The 24,735-nt window shown below is 42.4% G+C and overlaps 1 protein-coding gene across 2 annotated transcripts in view; it reads right to left on the bottom strand.

Moving 5' to 3' along the window:
- cdh13 (cadherin 13, H-cadherin (heart)) overlaps nucleotides 1-24,735 on the bottom strand; it is a 545,258-nt gene that overhangs the window by 238,203 nt on the left and 282,320 nt on the right. For both annotated transcript variants that reach the window (XM_020456206.2, XM_020456207.2), the window contains one exon: nucleotides 8,499-8,643. In XM_020456206.2, the coding sequence (XP_020311795.2) occupies nucleotides 8,499-8,643 (145 nt within the window). The remainder of the gene's footprint in view (nucleotides 1-8,498; nucleotides 8,644-24,735) is intronic.

Here is a 24,735-nt window from a genome sequence, read left to right on the forward strand (position 1 = left end):
GTTTGGCGGCGTGAGTGAAGTAGGCTTTGTTGCGAAATAGAAAGCCGATTCTAGATTTGATTTTGGATTGGAGATGTTTAATATGAGTCTGGAAGGAGAGTTTACAGTCTAGCCAGACACCTAGGTATTTATAGTTGTCCACATATTCTAGGTCGGAATCGTCCAGGGTGGTGATGCTAGTCGGGCGGGGGGGGGCGGGCAACGAACGGTTGAAAAGCATGCATTTGGTTTTACTAGCGTTTAAGAGCAGTTGGAGGCCATGGAAGGAGTGTTGTATGGCACTGAAGCTCGTTTGGAGGTTAGTTAGCACAGTGTCCAAGGAAGGGACAGAAGTATACAGAATGGTGTCATCTGCGTAGAGGTGGATCAGGGAATCGCCCGCAGCAAGAGTGACATATTTGATATATACAGAGAAAAGAGTCGGCCCGAGAAATGAAGCCTGTGGTACCCCCATAGAGACTGCCAGAGGTCCGGACAACATGCCCTCTGATTTGACACGCAAATGTTAGTGAATAGAGCACAAGAGCTTTGCCCTGACCATTTATTTGTGTAAGTCTCTCTCTCTCTCTGTCCACATCACCAACAAACTAACATGTTCTAAGCACACCAAAACAGTCGTGAAGAGGGCACAACAAAACCTATTCCCCCCTCAAGAAACTGAAAAGATTTGGCATGGGTCCTCAGATCATCAAAAGGTTCTACAGCTGCACAATCGAGAGGATGTTGCAATACTGTCTGGTATGGCAACTGCTCGGCCTCCGACCGCAAGGCACTACAGAGGGTACTGCAAAAGGCCCAGGACATCACTGAGGCCAAGCTTCCTACCATCCAGGACCTCTATACCAGGCAATGTCAGAAAAAGGCCCTAAAAATAGTCAAAGACTCCAGCCACCCTAGTCATGGACTGTTCTCTCTGCTACCACACGGCAAGTGGTACCAGATCACCAAGTCTAGGTCCAAAACAGCTTCCACCCCAAGCCATAAGACTCCTGAACATCTAATCAAATGGCTACCCAGACTATTTGCATCCCCCCCCCCCACCCAGTTTTTCCTATTTTGTTTCATTACAACCTGTAATTTAAATAGATTTTTATTTGGATTTTATGTAATGGACATACACAAAATAGTCCAAATTGATGAAGTGAAGAAAAAAAAAACATGTTTAAAAAAAATGCTATGAAGCCCCTAAATACGATCTTGTGCAACAAATTACAGTCAGAAGTCACATAATTTGTTAAATAAATTCCACCTATGTGCAATCTAGGTGTCACATGATCTGTCACACGATCTCAGTATTTATACACCTGTTCTGAATGGCCCCAGAGTCTGCAACACCACTAAGCAAGGGGCACCACCAAGCAAGCGGCACCATGAAGACCAAGGAGCTCTCCAAACAGGTCAGGGACAAAGTTGTGGAGAAGTACAGATCAGGGTTGGGTTAGAAAAAAATATCTGAAACTTTGAACATCCCACGGAGCACCATTAAATCCATTATTAAAAAATGGAAAGAATATGGCACCACAACAAACCTGCCAAGAGAGGGCCACCCACCAAAACACACAGACCAGGCAAGGAGGGCATTAATCAGAAAGGCATCAAAGAGACCAAAGATAACCCTGAAGGAGCTGCCAAGCTCCACAGCAGAGATTGGAGTATCTGTCCATAGGACCACTTTAAGCCATACACTCCACAGAGCTGGGCTTTACGGAAAAGAGTCAAGAAAAAATCCATTGCTTACAGAAAAAAATAAGAGGCATGTGGGAGACTCCCCAAACATATGGAAGAAGGTACTCTGGTCAGATGAGACTAAAATTGAACTTTTTACCCATCAAGGAAAACGCTATGTCTGGCACAAACCCAACACCTCACATTACCCCGAGAGCACCATCCCCACAGTGAAGCATGGTGGTGGCAGCATCATGCTGTAGGGATGTTTTTCATCGGCAGGGACTGGGAAACTGGTCAGAATTGAAGGAATGATGGACGGGGCTAAATACAGGGAAATTCTTGAGGGAAACCTGTTTCAGTCTTCCAGAGATTTGAGACTGGGACGGAGGTTCACCTTCCAGCAATGACCCTAAGCATACTGCTAAAGCAACAATCGGGTGGTTTAAGGGGAAACATTTAAATGTCTTGGAATGGCCTAGTCAAAGCCCAGACCTCAATCCAATTGAGAATCTGAGGTATGACTTAAAGATTGCTGTACACCAGAGCGGAACCCATCCAACTTGAAGGAGATGGAGCAGCTCTACAAAGTATTGCCTTTGGGGGGGTGAATAGTTATGCACGCTCAAGTTTATTTATTTTTGGTCTTATTTCACAATTAAAAAAAAATGTCATCTTCAAAGTGGTAGGCATGTTGTGTAAATCAAATGATAAAACCCCCCCAAAAATACATTTTACTTACAGGTTTCAAGGCAACAAAATAGGAAAAATGCCATGTACATATTACCTCAACTAACCGGTGCCCCCGCACATTGACTCTGTACTGGTACCCCCCCGTATATAGTCTTGCTATTCTTATTTTACTGCTGCTCTTTAATTTACTTGTTACTTTAATTTCGTATTCTTATCATTATTTGTTTAAACTGCATTCTTGGTTAGGGGCTCGTAAGTAAGCATACCTGTTGTATTATAGAAAAACATCCCTAACACTGAATTCTGAACGCAAATAGACAATAGAGATGTGCCTTTGATTCCATTCAGAAGATGAAGATGTATAGGGCTATGCCAAGGAATTGTAGCGAGGCAGACCAACTATTCCAAGGCTGTCAAAAAAGAGGGGGTGCTTGGGAGAAGAAAGGAGAAGAAATTGAGAGAGTAAAGCCTTGGGGCATGTATAGCAGAGAGAGAGGATTAAGATAGAGGGAGAAATAGTCAAAAAGAAACAGAAAAGGTAGTGGGTAAGTAAACAGAAAGGGGAGAAAGGCTTGTCAGGAGAGCTGGGCTCAGGGTTCCTCAGTTTGCACAGAAATGTCAGAAATGCTGTGACATTGTCCCGTGCAGCCTCCCCTGATGGCTGCAGTCCCCCACAACAGAGACAAACACACCACACTGCCACCACACACTGCTACACAGACCACCATACTGAATTCTCATATCCATACAGTAAAACACACACAAATCCAATTTGCATAATTTCCATGGTAGTTTAGAGGGCTTGTTTAGGGAAATGATGCTTCTATGGTATAGTTAAGTTATTCTTGAAGCAAAATGGCGTGGAATATTGCAGAACAAATGCAGGTTAAAGGGCGAGGTAAATAAAATAAGGCAAAGCGCAGAAACATGATTGGTGCTCACACATTGTTATCCAAATCTCACACACATAAGAAAAACACAAATACACTCATGTATAGGCAGTGTTTCACATGAATGTAAAGCACTAGGCTACCCTGCCGCCCCGGGTAGCCTAGTGGTTAGAGCGTTGGAAGTTCAAATCCCCGAGCTGACAAGGTACAAATCTGTTGTTCTGCCCCTGAACAGGCAGTTAACCCACTGTTCCTAGGCCGTCATTGAAAATAAGAAATTGTTCTTAACTGACTTGCCTAGTAAAATAAAGGTTAAAAAAAAGGTTAACCCTGGTGGCGTGTGGTCCAGGGGCCATATTACTGACAGGCCAGGACAGACTGGGAGTCCAAGACCCATCTACCTCTGTGATTAATGAGGCAGGGGTCAGGGGACAAATGCTGAGTTCCTGATTAGGAAGGTATTGGCAGAGGCCATAAATATGGGACTGATCCCCGTAACCTCATCTCCCACCCACACCCGTCCACCCCTCCCACATAGACAGCTACACTGTGCACCTGAAAAAATACTGTAGTATTCACTGTAGTGTTTTTTGCAGACTTTAGTATTTAGTGTAGTATACTATAAAATACTACAGTATACTGTAGTATTTACTCTAGTGTTTTTGCAGACTGCAGTAAAGTATAATGTAGTATTTACTCTAGTATTTTAGCAAACTGTTGTCACGTCCTGACCATAGAGAGTCCTTATTTTCTATGGTGGAGTAGGTCAGGGCGTGACTGGGAGGTTAGTCTAGTTTATTATTTCTATGAGGGGTTCTAGTTTTGTTTTTCTATGTTGGTGATTTTGTATGATTCCCAATTAGAGGCAGCTGGTATCATTATCTCTAACTGGGGATCATATTTAGGTAGCCTTTTTTCCACCTGTGTTTGTGGGATATTATTTTGAGTTAGTTTACGTAGCACCTCTGTAGTCACGGTTCGTTGTTAGTTTCTTGTTTTGTTTAATAGTTTCACTTTAATCAATTATGTGGAATTGTAATCACGCTGCGCCTTGGTCCTTCTCTACAAACGAGCGTGACAACTGTAGTATACTATAGTGTTTTTGGGTACATTACAGTCGTATTTACTAAAGTATTTCTGTTTTTTAACTGGAGAAATACTATTTTCCATTACCTGTAGTTAGACAGGTAAGTAGGTAGCTAGGACTGGATTCTGAATGGAGATTTCAGAGCTTCTGCTCTTTTCTATAACAAGTAGGGACCCCAATATATGGTCTATACTTGGCATGTAAGTTTCTCACTTACAGGTGGCACAAATTGGGTTATGGAGAAGGAGAATTGGCAGGGTATACAGTGGGGCAAAAAAGTATTTAGTCAGCCACCAATTGTGCAAGTTATCCCACTTAAAAAGATGAGAGAGGCCTGTAAATTTCATCATAGGTACACTTCAACTATGACAGACAAACTTAGAAAAAAAATCCAGAAAATCACATTGTTGGATTTGTAATGGATTTATTTGCAAATTATGGTAGGAAATAAGTATTTGGTCACCTACAAACAAGCAAGATTTCTGGCTCTCACAGACCTCTAACTTCTTCTTTAAGAGGCTCCTCAGTCCTCCACTCGTTACCTGTATTAATGGCACCTGTTTGAACTTGTTATCAGTATAAAAGACACCTGTGCACAATCTCAAACAGTCACACTCCAAACTCCACTATGGCCAAGACCAAAGAGCTGTCAAAGGACACCAGAAACAAAATTGCAGACCTGCACCAGGCTGGGAAGACTAAATCTGCAATAGGTAAGCAGCTTGGTTTGAAGAAATCAACTGTGGGAGCAATTATTAGGAAATGGAAGACATACAAGACCACTGATAATCTCCCTCGATCTGGGGCTCTACGCAAGATCTCACCCCGTGGGTCAAAATGATCACAACGGTGAGCAAAAATCCCAGAACCACATGGGGTGACCTAGTGAATGACCTGCAGAGAGCTGGGACCAAAGTAACAAAACCTACCATCAGTAACACACTACGCCGCCAGGGACTCAAATCCTGCAGTGCCAGACGTGTCCCCCTGCTTAAGCCAGTACATGTCCAGGCCTGTCTGAAGTTTGCTAGAGAGCATTTGGATGATCCAGAAGAAGATTGGGAGAATCTCATATGGTCAGATGAAACCAAAATATAACTTTTTGGTAAAAACTCAACTCGTCGTGTTTGGAGGACAAAGAATGCTGAGTTGCATCCAAAGAACACCATACCTACTGTGAAGCATGGGGGTGGAAACATCATGCTTTGGGGCTGTTTTTCTGCAAAGGGACCAGGACGACTGATCCGTGTAAAGGAAAGAATGAATGGGGCCATATATCGTGAGATTTTGAGTGAAAACCTCCTTCCATCAGCAAGGGCATTGAAGGTGAAACGTGGCTGGGTCTTTCAGCATGACAATGATCCCAAACACACCGCCCGGGCAACGAAGGAGTGGCTTCGTAAGAAGCATTTCAAGGTCCTGGAGTGGCCTAGCCAGTCTCCAGATCTCAACCCCATAGAAAATCTTTGGAGGGAGTTGAAAGTCCGTGTTACCCAGCAACAGCCCCAAAACATCACTGCTCTAGAGGAGATCTGCATGGAGTAATGGGCCAAAATACCAGCAACAGTGTGTGAAAACCTTGTGAAGACGTACAGAAAACGTTTGACCCCTGTCATTGCCAACAAAGGGTATATAACAAAGTATTGAGATAAACTTTTGTTATTGACCAAATACTTATTTTCCACCATAATTTGCAAAAACCTTTTATTAAAAATTCTACAATGTGATTTTCTGGATTTATTTTCACTCATTTTGTCTGTCGTAGTTGAAGTGTACCTATGATGAAAATTACAGGCCTCTCTAATTTTTTAAGTGGGAGAACTTGCACAATTGGTGGCTGACTAAATACTTTTTTGCCCCACTGTATACAATTACTGTAGTATTTACTATAGTTTAAAAAAAAGTTTTGTGGACTGTAGGGTTTTGTGGATAATACTGTAGTATTTACCATAATATTCAACAATATACTACAACATTCTATACTAAGTACTACAGATGATTGAGGGATACTACAGTGTGTAGTATACTACAGTTTACTACAGAAGTCTATAGAAATACTATAGTATTCTATGGAAAACGGTAGTATTTTTTATGTGGCCACCTTGCCTGATGCCGCCTCTCAGGAGCAGGGGCAAATACCACAAAATGTATCTCATTACATTCTGCTGGCACTGTGTTTGATGGACAGAAAATGTATCCCCCTACCCCCCCCCCCCCCCCCCCCCAGCCCCCACCAACCATGAGCAGTGCAGCAGAGAAGTGAGAGCAGGGATTGAATTGACTCCTCTGTACATCATCAGTCCTATCCCTCATTTCAATTTGATTTACCATGGCAACTGCTCCAAAGAGATGTCAGATGAAGACATAGTGAAATTAAATCAAGACCAGAGTGTCTATGAAACATATAATTGCAAATAAAACAAATCAGCATCCATCTTATTAAACCGAGTCACGGGAGGACCTGAATGTACTTTGTAGATCAAAATTGAATCCAAACTAGGCAGAAAATGAGTTCTGAAAAGTGAATGCAGCTGAGTTTGCGAAACCTTGAGTTAACTTGTCTCCGTAAACGGATTCAGACTTAAAACTAAGATGATTCATCTGTATTTTGGCCTAAACCTCCATAACCCAATAAAACCTAGCCTGCTGGGTATTTGTCATATTCCTGAATCCCACACAATTCGCTGCGAGGCTTTAAGCCATAACTTTACAAAGAGCTACAGGGAACTCTAAAATAATTCCATCATTTGGCCCTTTGGCTATTAGAAAAACCTGCTTTGGTTCATAATATTAGTTCTAAGTGCAACCAAAATCCCTGTGCCTACTGTTTTATAGCCCCGGTGATAGCTAGCACATCATTATCCTTTCATTAGCCTAGCTGTAAAGATCCATACAGCCAAACACTGCAGTTGAAGACTTTTGTCACCATGGGGAATAACACTGTGTTACTCTACTGACTGTGTGATTAATGTCTCTTGCCTGACGACTTTTCAGCCTTATCTGCTGCTGCTGCAGCTGCTACTGAGTGTTATGTACAGTATATTTGTTTGTGTGCTAATGATATGAGCACAAGTCAGCTCTTTACAGAGTTCGGTCCTGATATCATCTCTGCTCTGTCTCATTACCCTTTTGTTTTGTGCAAACTCACTGTCTCTGTCTTTCTTTCGCTATCTCTCTCACACACTAATACAGACACGCGATTACACACCCACTAACACATACGCACACGCACACACACACAGGAGGGTGAGGTCCTCTGTGACTGGTGTAAGCCAAAAGTGTTTGAGGTTGTCACGGTAACCAGCCCAGAGAGGTTGAGGAGCGAATGAGGACAAGGGACCAGACCCGGGATAGCAGAGCAGCAGAGCCAGCAGGAGAACAGAGGAAAAAGTTCAGACCTCCAAAGGCTCTGCTCTGTTTCCCTGACTTTTTTAATTTTATTTCAGCAGCACACAGAAGAGGAGAGGAGAAAGGAGATGTCATCCACTCTCCAAATGGTCTGCTTCCTGTGTGAGTCATTAAACAACATACACACAACAACAATAGTCCTGTAAAATGAAAAAAAAGGAATGAAAGCTCAAATGATGATGCTCACCTTTCTATGGTCACCTTGTCTGACAAGGTGTGAAACACGTGTATTATTCTGACACATTAATGGGGGGAAAACATGTTTTCTTCAGAGATTCTTGATGAATATTTTTCCACCAAGTTCAGTCTTGGTGGATGTTTTTCAAAATTGAGGATACATTCAATTCTGTTCTTAAGTACGGAACACAAATAATCAATATGACACCATAATTACTCCTGCATTTTCCTGACCCTTTTTTGTCCTCTCAGCTGCTTTCAGCTCGTCTCAGACATCAGACCACCATTAATGCAGCAATATGAAGTCGGGTCAAAGAATGGTCACAGCTGACAGTGGCAGGCAGTAGGCTGATGATGACACTGCATCACTATCTTCATACCAGCTTTCCCTTAACCGTGGTCATCTTCACTAGGAACTAAAATTAAGCAAATTACCCAAAAGGTGGAGGATTCCCTGAACTTGTTCAATCATAAATGCTTCGTTCTCCATTGCAAAATGTTTAGCAAATGTTTTGCACTGATTAATACGACCCTGGTCAACATTGCCATAGATAAGCAGAGAGAGCACCGCCACCTACCAGTAGGTGAGCCCTCCAGCACCTCCCCAGCGTAGCGGGTCTCCTTGAAGATGGGCCTGTTGTCATTCTGGTCGTTGACGTCCACCAGCAGGGCTACAGGACCCTCCACCAGCTTCCCACTCAGGTCTGTCACAGACACCTCCAGCTGCAGACAGGACACACAAGGGTCAGGACAGGAGTTCAGTTATACAGCTGGTATGACAAGGTTTATACAGAATGACATTCATTTAGACAGGTGAACGCATAGAATACCTGATTGTCTGTTACATGTCTGAGAGATAAATGTATCGGAAAAAGCGCAAATCAATCAAAAACTAGTCTATATTGTATGAACAAGAGTAGTTTATGTACTTATCCTCGCACTCAAACACACACACACACAGGTAGCACATAAAACAGTAACTACAATATTTCACCATTCATAAAATAACTGTAAACTATGTAAAGAGCGGCGAGTCGCGCCAATCGAGTACTACTCATTTGTCTCTGTTCTCTCTCTCTTTCCCAACATTACAGCAGCAGAGACTATAATTTTATGAATAGATGGACAGTGATAAAAGTTAACGGCCGTCATTTTAATCTCTCAACCAGCAGGAGAAACGAGTGCTAGCAAGTTCCTGTTCCTGACTTGAGCAGATGGATCTGGTGTTAGTGACCTATGCTGCTCTGCCATGTTACTGAGGAGCAGACACAATGAGAGGACACATTAGGCCTGCCCTCAGATATGAAGAGGTCCTACAAAGCTTCAAACCACAGGAGCTTGATGATAGCATGGTTGTCCTACGGTTATTTTGCCTACAACCTTCCCACAATGTTCTGGGAATGGTACAAGACACCCAGGTAGAAGATAGCGTTCTGAGAACCATATGTTTCTTAGGTGGGAATTTCAGTATTTCAGCATAACGTTTCCTACAGGTTTCCTTGTGGTTTTATTTAAAGTAATGTTCTCAAATTGATCAAAGAACATTAATAAACAATGTTCTTCTGTGGGAATTTCAGTACTTCAGCATAACGTTTCCTACAGGTGTTTCCTCGTGTTCTCAGAACATTAAGAAAAAAACATTTGTAACATTGAAAGAACTTTCTAAGAATGTTATTTAAAAAAAAATATACATTCCGTTCTCAACAAAACTCTCTCTATCCTCTTTGTGATCACGCTCTCTGTGGCCGATGTGAGTAAGACCTTTAAACAGGTCACCATTCACAAAGCCGCAGGGCCAGACGGATTACCAGGACGAGTACTGCGAGCATGCGCTGACCAACTGGCAGGTGTCTTCACTGACATTTTCAACCTCTCCCTGTCCGAGTCTGTAATGCCAACATGTTTCAAGCAGATCACCATAGTGCCTGTGCCCAAGAACACGAAGGTAACCTGCCTAAATGACTACCGACCCTTAGCACTCACGTCTGTAGAAAGGCTGGTCATGGCTCACATCAACACCATTATCCCAGAAACCCTAGACCCACTTCAATTTGCATACCGCCCAAACAGATCCACAGATGATGCAATCTCTATTGCACTCCACACTGCCCTTTCCCACCTGGACAAAAGGAACACCTACACTACAGTTCAAAAATGTGGGGTCACTTACAAATGTCCTTGTTTTTAAAGAAAAGCTATTTTTTTGTCCATTTAAATAACATTAAATTGATCAGAAATACAGTGTAGACATTGTTAATGTTGCAAATGACTATTGTAGCTGAAAATGGCAGATTTGTAATGGAATATCTACATAGGCGTACAGAGGCCCATTATCAGCAACCATCAATACTGTGTTCCAATGGCACGTTGTGTTAGCTAATCCAAGTTTATCATTTTGAAAGGCTAATTGATCATTAGAAAAACCTTTTGAAATGATGTTAGCCCAGCTGAAAACTCTTGTCCTGATTAAAGAAGCAATAAAACTGGCCTTCTTTAGACAAGTTGAGTATCTGGAGCATCGACATTTGTGGGTTCGATTACAGGCTCAAAATGGCCAGAAACAAATAACTTTCTTTTGAAACTCTTCAGTCTATTCTTGTTCTGAGAAATGAAGGCTATTCCATCCGAGATATTGCAGATGAACTGAAGATCTCGTTCAACTGGCAGCTTCATTAAATAGTACCCGCAAAACACTAGTCTCAACTTCAACAATGAAGAGGCGACTCCAGGATGCTGGCCTTCTAGGCAGAGTTCCTCTGTCCAGTGTCTGTGGTCTTTTGCCCATCTTAATATTTTATTTTTATTAGCCAGCCTGAGATATGGCTTTTTCTATGCAACTCTGCCTAGTAGGCCAGCATCCCGGAGTCACCTCTTCACTGTTGAAGTTGCCATACAGTATATACACATTTCACATTATAAATCAGACCTGTCGTCAAACTGTGCACGTGTGAATGAGCATGAACTAAAACTCTGCCTGAATTAACGCCCATTATTCACCTTTTATGGTGACAATATCGCCATTATTGGCTGTAAACTTTGGTAGTATTGGAATTAGTATATCTAGCTGATGTTCTGATAGAGCTGCAAAATCTGGACCCCTACAAATCAGCTGGGCTAGACAATCTGGACCCTTTCTTTCTAAAATTATCTGCCGAAATGGTTGCAACCCCTATTACTAGCCTGTTCAACCTCTCTTTTGTGTCGTCTGAGATTCCCAAAGATTGGAAAGCAGCTACGGACACTCTTGACCCAAACTGCGACAGACCTATATCTATCCTACCCTGCCTTTCTAAGGTCTTCGAAAGCCAAGTCAACAAACAGATTACCAACCATTTCGAATCCCACGGCACCTTCTCCGCTATGCAGTCTGGTTTCAGAGCTGGTCAAGGGTGCACCTCAGCCACACTCAAGATCCTAAACGATATCTTAACCACCATCGATAAGAAACAATAGTCTGCAGCCATATTCATTGACCTGGCCAAGGCTTTCGACTCATCGGCAGACTCGATAGCCTTGGTTTCTCAAATGAATGCCTCGCCTGGTTCACCAACTACTTCTCTGATAGAGTTCAGTGTGTCAAATCGAAGAGCCTGTTGTCCTGGCCTCTGGCAGTCTCTATGGGGGTGCCACAGGGTTCAAATCTTGGGCCGACTCTCTTCTCTGTATACATCAATGATGTCACTCTCTGATCCACCTCTACGCAGACGACACCATTCTGTATACTTCTGGCCCTTCTTTGGACACTGTGTTAACAACCCTCCAGACGAGTTTCAATGCCATACAACTCTCCTTCCGTGGCCTCCAACTGCTCTTAAATACAAATGAAACTAAACGCATGCTCTTCAACCGATCGCTGCCTGCACCTGCACCTGACTTAGAATATGTGGACAACTACAAGTACCTAGGTGTTTGGTTAGACTGTGAACTCTCCTTCCAGACTCACATCAAACATCTCCAATCCAAAGTTAAATCTAGAATTGTCTTCCTATTTTGCAACAAAGCATCTTTCACTCATGCTGCCAAACATACCCTTGTAAAACTGACCATCCTACCGATCCTCGACTTCGGCGATGCCAATTACAAAATAGCGTCCAATACCATACTCAATAAATTGGATGCAGTCTATCACAGTGCCATCCGTTTTGTCACCAAAGCCCCATACACTACCCACCACTGCGACCTCTCGTTGGCTGGCCCTCGCTTCATACTCATCGCCAAACCCACTGGCTCCAGGTCATCTACATGACCCTGCTAGGTAAAGTCCCCCCTTATCTCAGCTCGCTGGTCACCACAGCAGCACCCACCTGTAGCACGCACTCCAGCAGGTATATCTCTCTGGTCACCCCCAAAACCAATTATTCCTTTGGCCGCCTCTCCTTCCAGTTCTCTGCTGCCAATGACTGGAACGAACTACAAAGATTACTGCACCTGTACAAAGTCCATCTATAATTTAGCCCAAACAACTACCTCTTCCCCTACTGTATTTATTTATTTTTCTCCTTTGCACCCCATTATTTTTATTTCTACTTTGCACATTCTTCCACTGCAAATCTACCATTCCAGTGTTTTACTTGCTATATTGTATTTACTCCACCACCATGGCCTTTTTTTGCCTTTACCTCCCTTATCTCACCTCATTTGCTTACATCGTATATAGATTTATTTTTATACTTTTTGGTTATGAATACGTCATCATATATTCCCCATTTGCACAAGGCTACTAGGCTACTTTTGCCTTCTTGCAACGCAATTCTTCAACCACTAGAAACTGCGTACGCATGGTCTAAAGTTTGTGGGAGGACAAGCACATTCTCATGTTTAGTTTTTAAAAAATGCACATTTTTGGGTGACAACTGGTACAAGCATGTTTTGTGCATACCCAACATGTATAAATGAGGCCCCTGGAGTTCCTGGAGACAGACTGTACGTAAGCCCCCAGTGCTGTGGTGCTCCTCCTGGCTTCTCATTAGTCTCTCTCTCTCTCTCTCTCTCTCTCTCTCTCTCTCTCTCTCTCTCTCTCTCTCTCTCTCTCTCTCTCTCTTTTTTGCTCCCCAACCCCTCCCCCCTCTACAGGCCTGTATCACTTATTCATGTATTCAACAGCTCCTAAAGGTGCAGTATGGGCCTGGCATCCCTCACCGGGGGAATCTCTCCGGCTTAGCAGAGCACAGGCGAAACAAACAAATCCCAACATCTGACACAAACAAGCTGACTTTAATACTCAGAGTCAGAGTGTGAGCCCAAGACTCTTCTTAGTCAGGGACCACTTTTACATGCGTACAGTATTACGGAGAGTAGCTTATATCCCGCTTAAGGTCTTATTCTGGATAAACTGTTTACATACACTTTTGATATCTCGCTCACGAGGTTAAATGGAATAGTAACTGAAATGTGGACACTGACTGTAGGCCCATAACCTCTCACATGTAGCCTCATATAATATTACATTTTTGCAGTAAATTTATAAAACAAATATACATTTTGTCTTGGGAACAGGGGTGGAGAAATATGATTTCTTTCATTCAGTGTCTCTTGAAAAAATGTGAATGCGCGTGTAACTTGTTATCTTTGACACTGTTATGCAAGCAGAGAATTTCAATCACATAAAATATGTACTCAAGACGAACTGAAGTCTTACCAGAACTGCGTTCCATCGTTTTCTCAGCTTTCATTTGCTTAAAACAATCTTTCTACTGTTTTGGAATTATTGCATTTTCTCGCAGGTCCTTAAACTAAACAGACAACTTTACCTGTGTTAACTAGATTACCAATGCATTCATTCTATCAATGTAAGGTGCTATTCTGGTGAGCATTACTTTATTTAGTCTTCTGGGGCAACAATTTATGACAGAAGAGAAGCTGCATGTATCAAACTGTAGTTGACAAACAAATGTCGGAAATTATAATATGGCCTAAATTATAAGGTGAAAACATTATCACACAACACCCAGGATATGAGAAACTGAGCTTGTGCAGATTGCAAAAACAACAGTAAATGGGATGAGATTTTTACATGCCACAGTATCCGGTCTTAGATCAGCATGTCCCAGGCATCTTATCCGGGTTTCTCATAACCGGGACACAAGCTTTTTCGGCTTATTTTAAACAGGATATGATGTTTATTTGCGTCGACTCAAAAATTGAATACTTGAGTATCCTGAATAACAACGGGATATTGGTGGGCATGTAAATGTGGTCATTGTGCCTGACCATTCAATTCCACCCGTCGACTTCAACGCTGAAATAAGAAGTTCATTTTTCCCTACCGGACTCAGAGTACAAGTTTATATGGAGAGCTACTCATTATGCTCATTGCACTCTGCCCTGTCTTAAGATATAAGATTCTATCTTAAGAAGACATCATGTACCGGTACCTTGAAAGTGTTTTACATCCCAGACTGGATCAGTGTCATTTCAACAGATGAACATCAGGAGCCGCTCTCAAACATAACATAATTTGTGTCATTCTAACATCCCCTTTGTCTACCCTATCACACAATAAGGAAATGGAATGCCCCTTCTTCCTCTCTGCTGTCCAATAGGTATAGCTAACAGGATAATTCCCCAGAAAGACCAGACCGAAGGTATCCATCACAGAGAGTGGTGTCGGTGCTCTACTCCTCTCTTATCTAGCATATTAGCTGCTCCTGCTCCCCTCACTATCAGTAATGCATGACACCACTCCCCCTCTTTATCACACAGGTCATCCTCTCTCCCTCTATCTCCAATGGTGGGCCCCAGGCCCAGAGAACAAGGCATAATGGTAGTAATGACAGAGATGCAAGTAAAGTGAGAGAGTTAGGGGTTAGAGGCCTAATGGCCCTATAGATCATCAACTCCTCTCCTCACTTCTCGGCGGTGTAGTCGGTGGGGAAGCAGCAGCACACAGACAGACTACAGTACAGTAGCAGGGTATTTATGGAGGGGCCATTTCCTCTACCTCTGTCTTCATCAGCAAAACTGCTGACTCTCAACTAATGGTGCTCACACGAGAAAACTCACAATCTCATCTTCTCCAGCAAACCATGTCCCACGCAAACACACAGGAAACAAACGTAAAAACATATAGGATATACACTACATGACCAAAAGTATGTGGACACCTGCTCGTCGAACATATTCCAAAATCATGAGCATTAATATGGAGTTGGTCCCACAGATTCCACCCTTCTGGAAGGCTTTCCACTAGATGTTGGAACATTGCTGCAGGGATTTGCTTCCATTCAGCCACAGGAGCATTAGTGAGGTCGGGTACTGGCAGTCCAATGGCAGCAAGCTTGACACCACTCTAGCAGAAGCTTGGCATTGGTGCTCTTGGGCTTGTGTGTGTCTGCTCGGACATGGAAACTCATTTCATGAAGCTCCCGATGAGCAGTTATTGTGCTGACGTTGCTTCCAGAGGCAGTTTGGTACCCGGTAGTGAGTGTTGCAACTGAGGACAGATGTTTTTTTACGCGCTACATGCTTCCGCTCTCAACAGTCACGATCTGTGAGCTTGTGTGGCCTCCCACTTCCAAGTCACAACAACAGTACTTACAGTTGACTGGGGCAGCGCTAGCAGGGCAGAAATTTAACAAACTCACTTGTTGGTAAGGTGGCATCCTATAACGGTGCCACGTTGAAAGTCACTGAGCTCAGTAAGGCCTTTGTACTGCCAATGTTTGTGTATGGAGATTACATGGCTGTCATACACCAGTCCAACGATGTTGAGTTAATAAATAATCATAAAAAGAATAATAGTAACACAAGAGTAGAGCTACATGTAGGGAGTACCAGTACCATAAAAAAAGATGTAACAATCAAACACATATACTAATCCTGACAAGCATACACACACACACACACACACACACATACCCACACACAGTCCCACCTGCTCACAGATGCACACACACACACACGCATACCCACACCCACACACAGTCCCACCTGCTCACAGATGCACACACACACACACACACACACACACACACACACACACAGTCCCACCTGCTCACAGATGCACACACACACACACACGCATACCCACACCCACACACAGTCCCACCTGCTCACAGATGCGCACACACACACACACACACACACACACACACACACACACACACACACACAACATGAATAGGGTAACAGCTAAATTAGATAACACATTCATTTAGGGATATTTAGGGACACAAAAGGTTTCTTTCAGAGACAGGGATTTATAAACAGGCCCCCCTGTGAGTCCTATTGAAAGTCTCCCTGACATACATACCTCACAGCACGCCGTGTCTGAGTGACTAAGATAACATTAGCTGTGATCGAGGCACCTTACGTCTGATCATTGGAGAATGTATCATATCAACAGAGCCGTCATCTGCAATGGAGACAAAGGAAGCGTCTTACATAAGCCCGACTTCAAACACTGGCCTGTGAATACCGTATGCCTGTAACAACCTCAAACGTCACCTGCCCCTTAAAACACCTTTGTGTTGGCAGTCGCTCAGCGGCAGCCAACACACCTCAGCTAAATGATATCACTTACCTGTTGTTTTCAGCTATTCCCTTTCTTACATATATCTGACAGCTGATTACACTCTGTCAAGTGTACTTACTCTCACAGTTAAAGGTTATTTTACCAGGTAAGTTGACTGAGAACACATTCTAATATACAACAACAACCTGGGGAATAGTTAGAGGGGAGAGGAATGAGCCAATTGTAAACTGGGGATGATTAGGTGGCCACAATGGTATGAAGGCCAGATTGGGAATTTAGCCAGAACACTCTTACGATAAGTGCCATGGGATCTTCAGTGACCACAGTGAGTCAGGACACCCCGTTTAACATCCCATCCAAAAGACAGCACCCTACACAGGACAATGTCCCCAATCACTGGATTGGGATATATCTTTTTTGACCAGAGGAAAGGGAACCTCTTACATAACTTTCAGCAGCATCTAGTCTCCCATCCAGGGACAGACCAAGACCAACTCTGCTTAGCTTCACACACAAGCCAGCAGTGGGATGTTGGGTGGTATGCTGCTGGCATAAACTATGCAAGCGCAGTGACGGTGTGCCATTTTCTACATAGTTCTAAGTACTTTTGTGTGGCTCAAATATTTGGAACCGACCATTTTGTGAAGGGTGTGTAGTGCCCTTTACACTGACTGAGTGAGTACTCCTGGTGCTGTACAGAGAAGCACAATTCAATGCAGTGTACATAACTTATGTGTACTGCACTGCATTTCTTCCTTCCTCCCTTCCTTTCGTAAGCTCTTTCTGTCTTTCTGTCTTTGTCTGTCTTAATTAGTCTGACTGGAGCTATATCTCTGGCGAGGTGAGACGACCCTTCTGGCCGGTGGATGGCCATGTCATGGAGACTGTACTGGAGACTGTACTGGAGACTGTACTGGAGCACGGCTCCCTGCTTCATTTCCTCATCATTCTGAACCAGGGCCAGATTAATGAGAGAGACCAGTGAATTATGAGAGAGCTGAAGGCAACCACACCATCCACTGCTCACTGAAGTGTGTGACTGCACATCCATTATGTATATATACATTCATTATTCATACATACTCTGGGCATCAGATTCAACTCATCGCTTTACCTTCTACATATTATCAGGCGGTCTTCTTACGACAAGCATTTTTATTGGGCATTAGAACATTTGACCTTAGATCACCTGAGATTCTTATCTCTAAGTACTTGGAATAAGCGCTTGTCTGTAGCCCAGGACCTCTAATCGAGAGAACGTAAATCATGGGTGAAACCCTACGACAAGTCAGCTAAAGCAACGCAGTGAGACACGGCTTTGCATACTGCTGAATAAGTCAATTGAAGTAGAAGACAATAGAGAGACTACAATGATTGAAAATGTGATCAGACCGTGCCAACAAACCCTGCATAACCTACAAAGCATTCATCAGAACCCAAGCATGGTAAGATTAACTTTCCAACTTTCACAAGGTAGGACAACACTTTTCCAAATGTGTAACCCTTCATCCTTCTCTTTTTCTTTCTCTCAAAGAGACACCTGGGACCATGAAACACATGTTGCTCCCATAGTCTCTCACATGTTCTGTAGGGTTGACTGAATTAGCACACCCATGCGTCGCCATGGCACGTGCCCAAGTAGCATCTCAGAGTGGATGAAAGCCTGTGGCCACAGAGGAATAGAGCAGGGGTGCTGCATATGTAGGAGTTTATAGCACATAAGAACCTGTAGCCTACCGTACATTCAGTCCCTTTATGCTCCTGGGGATAACTAGATCACTTCTTAAAGCCCAAGGGTCAACATTAATGGAGAATTCTAGACAAAAAGAAAATGTACTGTAATTTAATACACTGAAAATACAGTCATTGGGCATTCTTGGCTAAATCTGCATGCTGAATGACTGGTAATGCTCTCTGCAAGCTTGTGGTTCCCTGAGAAAATGAGTCAAAGGCAGTGAGAGAACTTCACAGTTCAAACTAAATCAATGACAGGCACGCTGGCCTAATTTCCCAGTGCCATTCCTGAGAGGGAGGCAGTTAGCTACCATGGGAAGCCCAGTGGCTCTGCATTGCATTCTGTACACAGCTCTGTGCTTGTTAAGAAAATGAGGTAGCGGTTTCTGTCGCGGATCACTCCAAATATTTCCTCAAGTTGCAAATTGGTATGTTTGTAAGAGGAGGCAGTGATTTCATTTGGAGGGAAATTACTTATTAAAGGCAGGGAGAACGAGAGAAGATGGTCTTCTCTCGCTGGGGAGAAAATTACACCCTGTGCACATCCCTGGCTGTCACATCCCCACAAATGATCACTCTGAAGCCATTACACCATGTTTATTAGCTGAGCTGGCCGTGATTTCACAAACTGTGGAGATCAGACTACTCACCTCTCTCTGTCTCTCTTTCTCCCTCATTCTCTCTCTCTCTCTCTCCTTCTCTCTCTGAGTGGTTCGGTCTATTTCTCTATCTTTATCACTAAGAGATCAAAAATGTCACATTGAGCCATAAGAGGGCAATTCCACTGTAAAGGATCTAACGAAAACCTAACAAAAACCATTGGTTTCAAAGTTGAACAAACCATACAACTCTATGCACAATGACTACTTAAACAATTTACATTGTAAAATAAATAAACTAATTTCCTGGAAACTGAGCCGATGCAAAGTTTTGGAACAGAATTATAGTAAAATCTCTCTCAGTTTATTCTTTTGCAAAACGTTTTATCTGTACATTTTTTCTTGTAAATATGTTTTTGTAAAACTTCAACAATATTTGTTTGGCATTCATTTCTAAGTGAAAAATATTCTTCTCAGTGTAATTCCATTCCCATGGAATTGCCCAAGAGCTCTCTGCTCTCCTTTATGATAGTTCAGCCCTCTCTGAGTGGTTCTTTCTGCTTCCCTCTTATTCAACATTCAAGAGTCACCTCTACCATTTACTGTATAGTGAATAAAACACCATGCATCATCTCAGTTTGAGTCATGTAGCATTGATAGCTCCCACATTGAGCTCGTTCCCCAAGCAGGGGTCACGTTTTTCACGCAGAAAGAAATGATAAAATGCATAAGAAATATCTTACTGCATTTTGTAAACACAGATCTAAAAATGCTTCTTATTGTCATTTCTGCTTGTCATCAGACTCATTTTGTTCTTCAGTTGCACTTCTCCCCTATGATGAGAATTCACAAATGGGCATTACATCAGCAGACAGTGCTCTGGTACTTTTCCCTCCGTGTAGCCTATTTCTCTCCAGTAAAATGCAAGTTAAACTTAAAGCATGATACACCTTAGAAATATGATGACCATGCATCGTTTTTGCAAAAAATACCTTTCTTTTTCATTATAAGCTAATTTACTTGTGTGGCTGCTAGCCAAATAGCATTGCACTTCTGTTGTCATCTGATGAAAATGAAGCAATATTCTGCCGAATGTGTTGTACTAATGTATTTTCTGTGAAGGAAAACTGTAGTTGCACGTCCCTGATCACTCTATTGAAGCAAAAATAAAACACTGTTGACTTTTAATCTAAAACGCAGGTGAAATGGTTTAAAATGCATATTGTTTTGATGGTCTGTGTTGTCAGAAATAAGATTTCTGAACTCTAACATGCCCCCCTGCCAAGGCCTTGGTCCTAAAATGAACATTCATGAAAATAATTTCTGATGCACACACCTCGTACTCAGAAGAAAATACTCAGTAACCTTGACATGAGAATGACTGCTCCTCTTAAGATGCAGAGAGCCATTTACTGGCTTCCCTCCCTGGACTACAGAAACCACTAACACACGCTTTGAACAAGCATTATCTCACTAACACAGAGGATGAGGGGAGTTAGACAGCTGCAGAAGCAACACCATGTATTGCATGTTAAAATGCCTCTGTTTCTCTCTAATCAGTTCGTAATGCTACATAGAATTGGCTGCTAACTACATCAACTCTTTTGGAGAAAAGGCTTTGGATTGCTTAAAGGCTTAAAGTATCTCAAACTAACCCCCCCATCTCTCTCTCTCTCTCTCTCTCTCTCTCTCTCTCTCTCTCTCTCGCGCAGTATGAACACCTTTGCTTTGAATCTGGAATCTCTGTGAGGGCAGCTAGAGAATGGGTTCATTAGAGAAGAGGGACCTGTGCTGTGGCTGTGTGTGGCCTGGACAAGGGCTGTGGTGGTCATTAAATTGCCGTAGGCTTCAACAGTTGGCAGACAAGGTATCCCGTGCCATTATTTTATATAATATGATTTTATAGTAAGAAGAATATAATTGAACTTAGCTGAATAAAATAGAAAGGATGGTTTTCCCATTCCGGAGAGAGTGTGCATATGAAGTGGCTATGTTGAACGCAAAAGTTATAATTTGAAACAGGTCCTATATGCTTGATTTAGAGTTATTTGGCAACTTTAGCTGTGAATAATACAAACCTTAGAATGTCTTAGAAATCAAAACATATAAGGGCTGCATGATGCGAGTATATTGATGATTTGAGAAAAAGCTTGCGCTCTGTTACTTGCCTCAGGCTGCCATCGCTGTTCTCTCATCAAGTGATCATATTTTCACCCATCGGACTATTCTCAATATAATCTTGTCTTTACTAATATGTACAATTAGTTTCAATTTAGAATGTCCCATTATTAAATGGGCAGGAACAGGGGTAAGAGAAAAAACACGTCAACCGTATGCACTCCAATAGCAAAAGAAGGCCAATTTCTCACCGGTTTGTTTGTCAATCATTTATGTACCAAAGACATCTTAAATATGTAAATTTGTTTGTTTTTCTGCCGTGTGTAATATGCGGTTGTCACGCCCTGACCTTAGTTATCTTTGTTTTCTTTATTATTTTGGTTAGGTCAGGGTGTGACGAGGGTGGTATGTGTGTTTATGTCTTGTCTAAGGTTTTTTGTATATCTATGGGGTTTTGGTTTGTCTAGGTAAATGTAGGTCTATGGTGGCCTGAATTGGTTCCCATCAGAGGCAGCTGTTTATCGTTGTCTCTGATTGGGGATCCTCTTTAGGTTGCCAATTTACCATTTTGGTTTTGTGGGTTATTGTCTATGTTTAGTTGCCTGTCAGCACTCGTGTTATATAGCGGCACGGTTCTTTGTTTAGTATTTATTTGTTAATTAAAAGAAGAATGTATGCTTATCACGCTGAGCCTTGGTCTCATCAATATGACGAACGTGACAGCAGTAGGCTATGTATTGTATAACTGTACAATCACCATTTTAATTCAGGCTTTTTGGGGGGCGTGGCTCATGTATAGGCCTATTTATGTATTTATATCACCTTTATTTAACCAGGTAGGCCAGAACAAGTTCTCAACTGCGACCAACTGCGACCTGACCAAGATAAAGCAAATCAGTGAGCTAAAAAACAACACAGAGTTACACATAGGATAAACACAAGTACAGTCAATAACACAACATAATATATTTTTATTTATTTATTTTACCTTTATTTAACCAGGTAGGCAAGTTGAGAACAAGTTCTCATTTACAATTGCGACCTGGCCAAGATAAAGCAAAGCAGTTCGACAGATAAAACGACACAGAGTTACACATGGAGTAAAAACAAACATACAGTCAATAATGCAGTATAAACAAGTCTATATACAATGTGAGCAAATGAGGTGAGAAGGGAGGTAAAGGCAAAAAAAGGCCATGATGGCAAAGTAAATACAATATATAGTGTGTGCAAATGGCATAAGGAGGTAAGGCAATAAATAGGCCATAGTAGCAAAGTAATTACAATTCAGCAAATTAACACTGGAGTGATAGATGTGCAGATATTGATGTGCAAGTATAAATACTGGTGTGCAAAAGAGCAAAAAAGTCAATAAAACAATATGAAGATGAGGTAGGTAGTTGGATGGGCAATTTACAGATGGGCTGTGTACAGCTGCAGCGATCGGTAAGCTGCTCAGATAGCTGATGCTTAAAGTTAGTGAGGGAGATATAAGTCTCCAACTTTTTGAAGTCTTTTTTTTTGTGTGTGATTTTTTTGTTGTTGCAATTCTTCCAGTCATTGGCAGCAGAGAACTGGAAGGAGACACATTGCCAAAGGAGGTGTTGGCTTTGGGGATGACCAGTGAGATATACCTGCTGGAGCGCGTGCTATGGTGACCAGTGACTTTTACCTAGCAAAGACTTAGATGACCTGGAGCCAGTGGGTCTGGCAACAAATATGTAGCAAGGGCCAGCCGACGAGAGCATACAGGTCACAGTGGTGGGTGCTATATGGGGCTTTGGTGACAAAACGGATGGCACTGTGATAGACTGCTGAGTAGAGTGTTGGAGGCTATTTTGTAAATGACATCACCGAAGTCGAGGATCGGTAGGATAGTCGGTTTTACGAGGGTATGTTTGGCAGCGTGAGTGAAGGAGGCTTTGTTGCGAAATAGGAAGCAGATTCTAGATTTAATTTTGGATTGGAGATGTTTAATATGCATCTGGAAGGAGAGTTTACAGTCTAGCCAGACACCTAGGTATTTGTAGTTGTCCACATATTCTAAGTCAGAACTGTCCAGAGTAGTGATGCTAGTCGGGCAGGCGGGTGCGGGCAGTGATCGGTTGAAGAGCATGCATTTAGTTTTACTAGCGATTAAGAGCAGTTGGAGGCCACGGAAAGAGTGTTGTATGGCATTGAAGCTCGTCTGGAGGTTTGTTAACACAGTGTCCAAAGAAGGGCCAGAAGTATACAGAATGGTGTCGTCTGCGTAGAGGTGGATCAAGGAATCACCAGCAGCAAGAGCGACATCGTTGATATATACAGAGAAAAGAGTCGGCCCGAGAATTGAACCCTGTGGTACCCCCATAGAGACTGCCAGAGGTCCGGACAACAGGCCCTCCGATTTGACACACTGAAGTAGTTGATGAACCAGGCGAGGCAGTCACAGTACTGTCTTTTATCGATGGCGGTTATGATATCGTTTAGTACCTTGAGCGTGGCTGATGTGCACCCATGACCAGCTCAGAAACCGGATTGCACAGCAGAGAAGGTACGGTGGGATTCGAAATGGTCAGTGATCTATTTGGCTTTTGAAGACTTTAGAGAGGCAGGGCAGGATAGATATAGGTCTGTAACAGTTTGGGTCTAGAGTGTCACCCCCTTCGAAGAGGGGGATGACCGCGGCAGCTTATGCCTATGCATATACATAAGCTTTAATATGTATACAGTGAGGTGAGTTTTAAAAGCACAATATTGTTTGATGATAAGTGTTTGATATGATTTTCGATTACATTTGCATTGATGTCAGAATGCTTATAGGGACAATTAACGCCCTGTGTACCAGGCCATTAGCGACCTGATGGTCGTTAGCGAGTTGGGTACTACCAACTAGAGGTCGACCGATTATGATTTTTCAACGCCGATACCGATACCGATCATTGGAGGACCAAAAAAGCCGATACCGATTAATCGGCCGATTTTTATTTATTATTTGTAATAATGACAATTACAACAATACTGAATGAACACTTATTTTAACTTAATATAATACATCAATAATATCAATTTAGCCTCAAGTAAATAATGAAATATGTTCATTTTGGTTTAAATAATGCAAAAACAAAAGTGTTGGAGAAGAAAGTAAAAATGCAATATGTGCTATGTAAGAAAGCTAATGTTTCAGTTCCTTACTCAGAACATGAGAACATATGAAAGCTGGTGGTTCCTTTTAACATGAGTCTTCAATATTCCTAGGTAAGAAGTTTTAGGTTGTAGTTATTATAGGACTATTTCCCTCTATACCATTTGTATTTCATTAACCTTTGACTATTGGATGTTCTTATAGGCACTTTAGTATTGCCAGTGTAACAGTATAGCTTCCGTCCCTCTCCTCGCTCCTCCCTGGGCTCGAACCAGCAACACAACAACAACAGCCACCATCGAAGCGTTTGAAACCCTATTAGCGCGCGCTAACTAGCTAGCCATTTCACTTCGGTTACACCAGCCTCATCTCGGGAGTTGATAGGCTTGAAGTCATAAACAGCGCAATGCTTGATGCACAACAAAGAGCTGCTGGCCAAACGCACGAAAGTGCTGTTTGAATGAATGTTTAATCTGCCTACCACCGCTCAATCAGATACTTAGATACTTGTATGCTTGTATGCTCAGTCAGATTATATGCAATGCAGGACACGCTAGATAATATCTAGTAATATCATCAACCATGTGTAGTTAACTAGTGATTATGATTAATAGTTTTTTATAAGAGAAGTTTAATGCTAGCTAGCAACTTACCTTGGCTTACTGCATTCGCGTAACAGGCAGTCTCCTTGTGGAGTGCAATGAGAGAGAGGCAGGTCATTATTGCGTTGGACTAACTGTAAGGTTGCAAGATTGGCTCCCCCGAGC

Source organism: Oncorhynchus kisutch, linkage group LG22 (genome assembly GCF_002021735.2).
Source record: "Oncorhynchus kisutch isolate 150728-3 linkage group LG22, Okis_V2, whole genome shotgun sequence".
Lineage (NCBI taxonomy): Eukaryota > Metazoa > Chordata > Actinopteri > Salmoniformes > Salmonidae > Oncorhynchus > Oncorhynchus kisutch.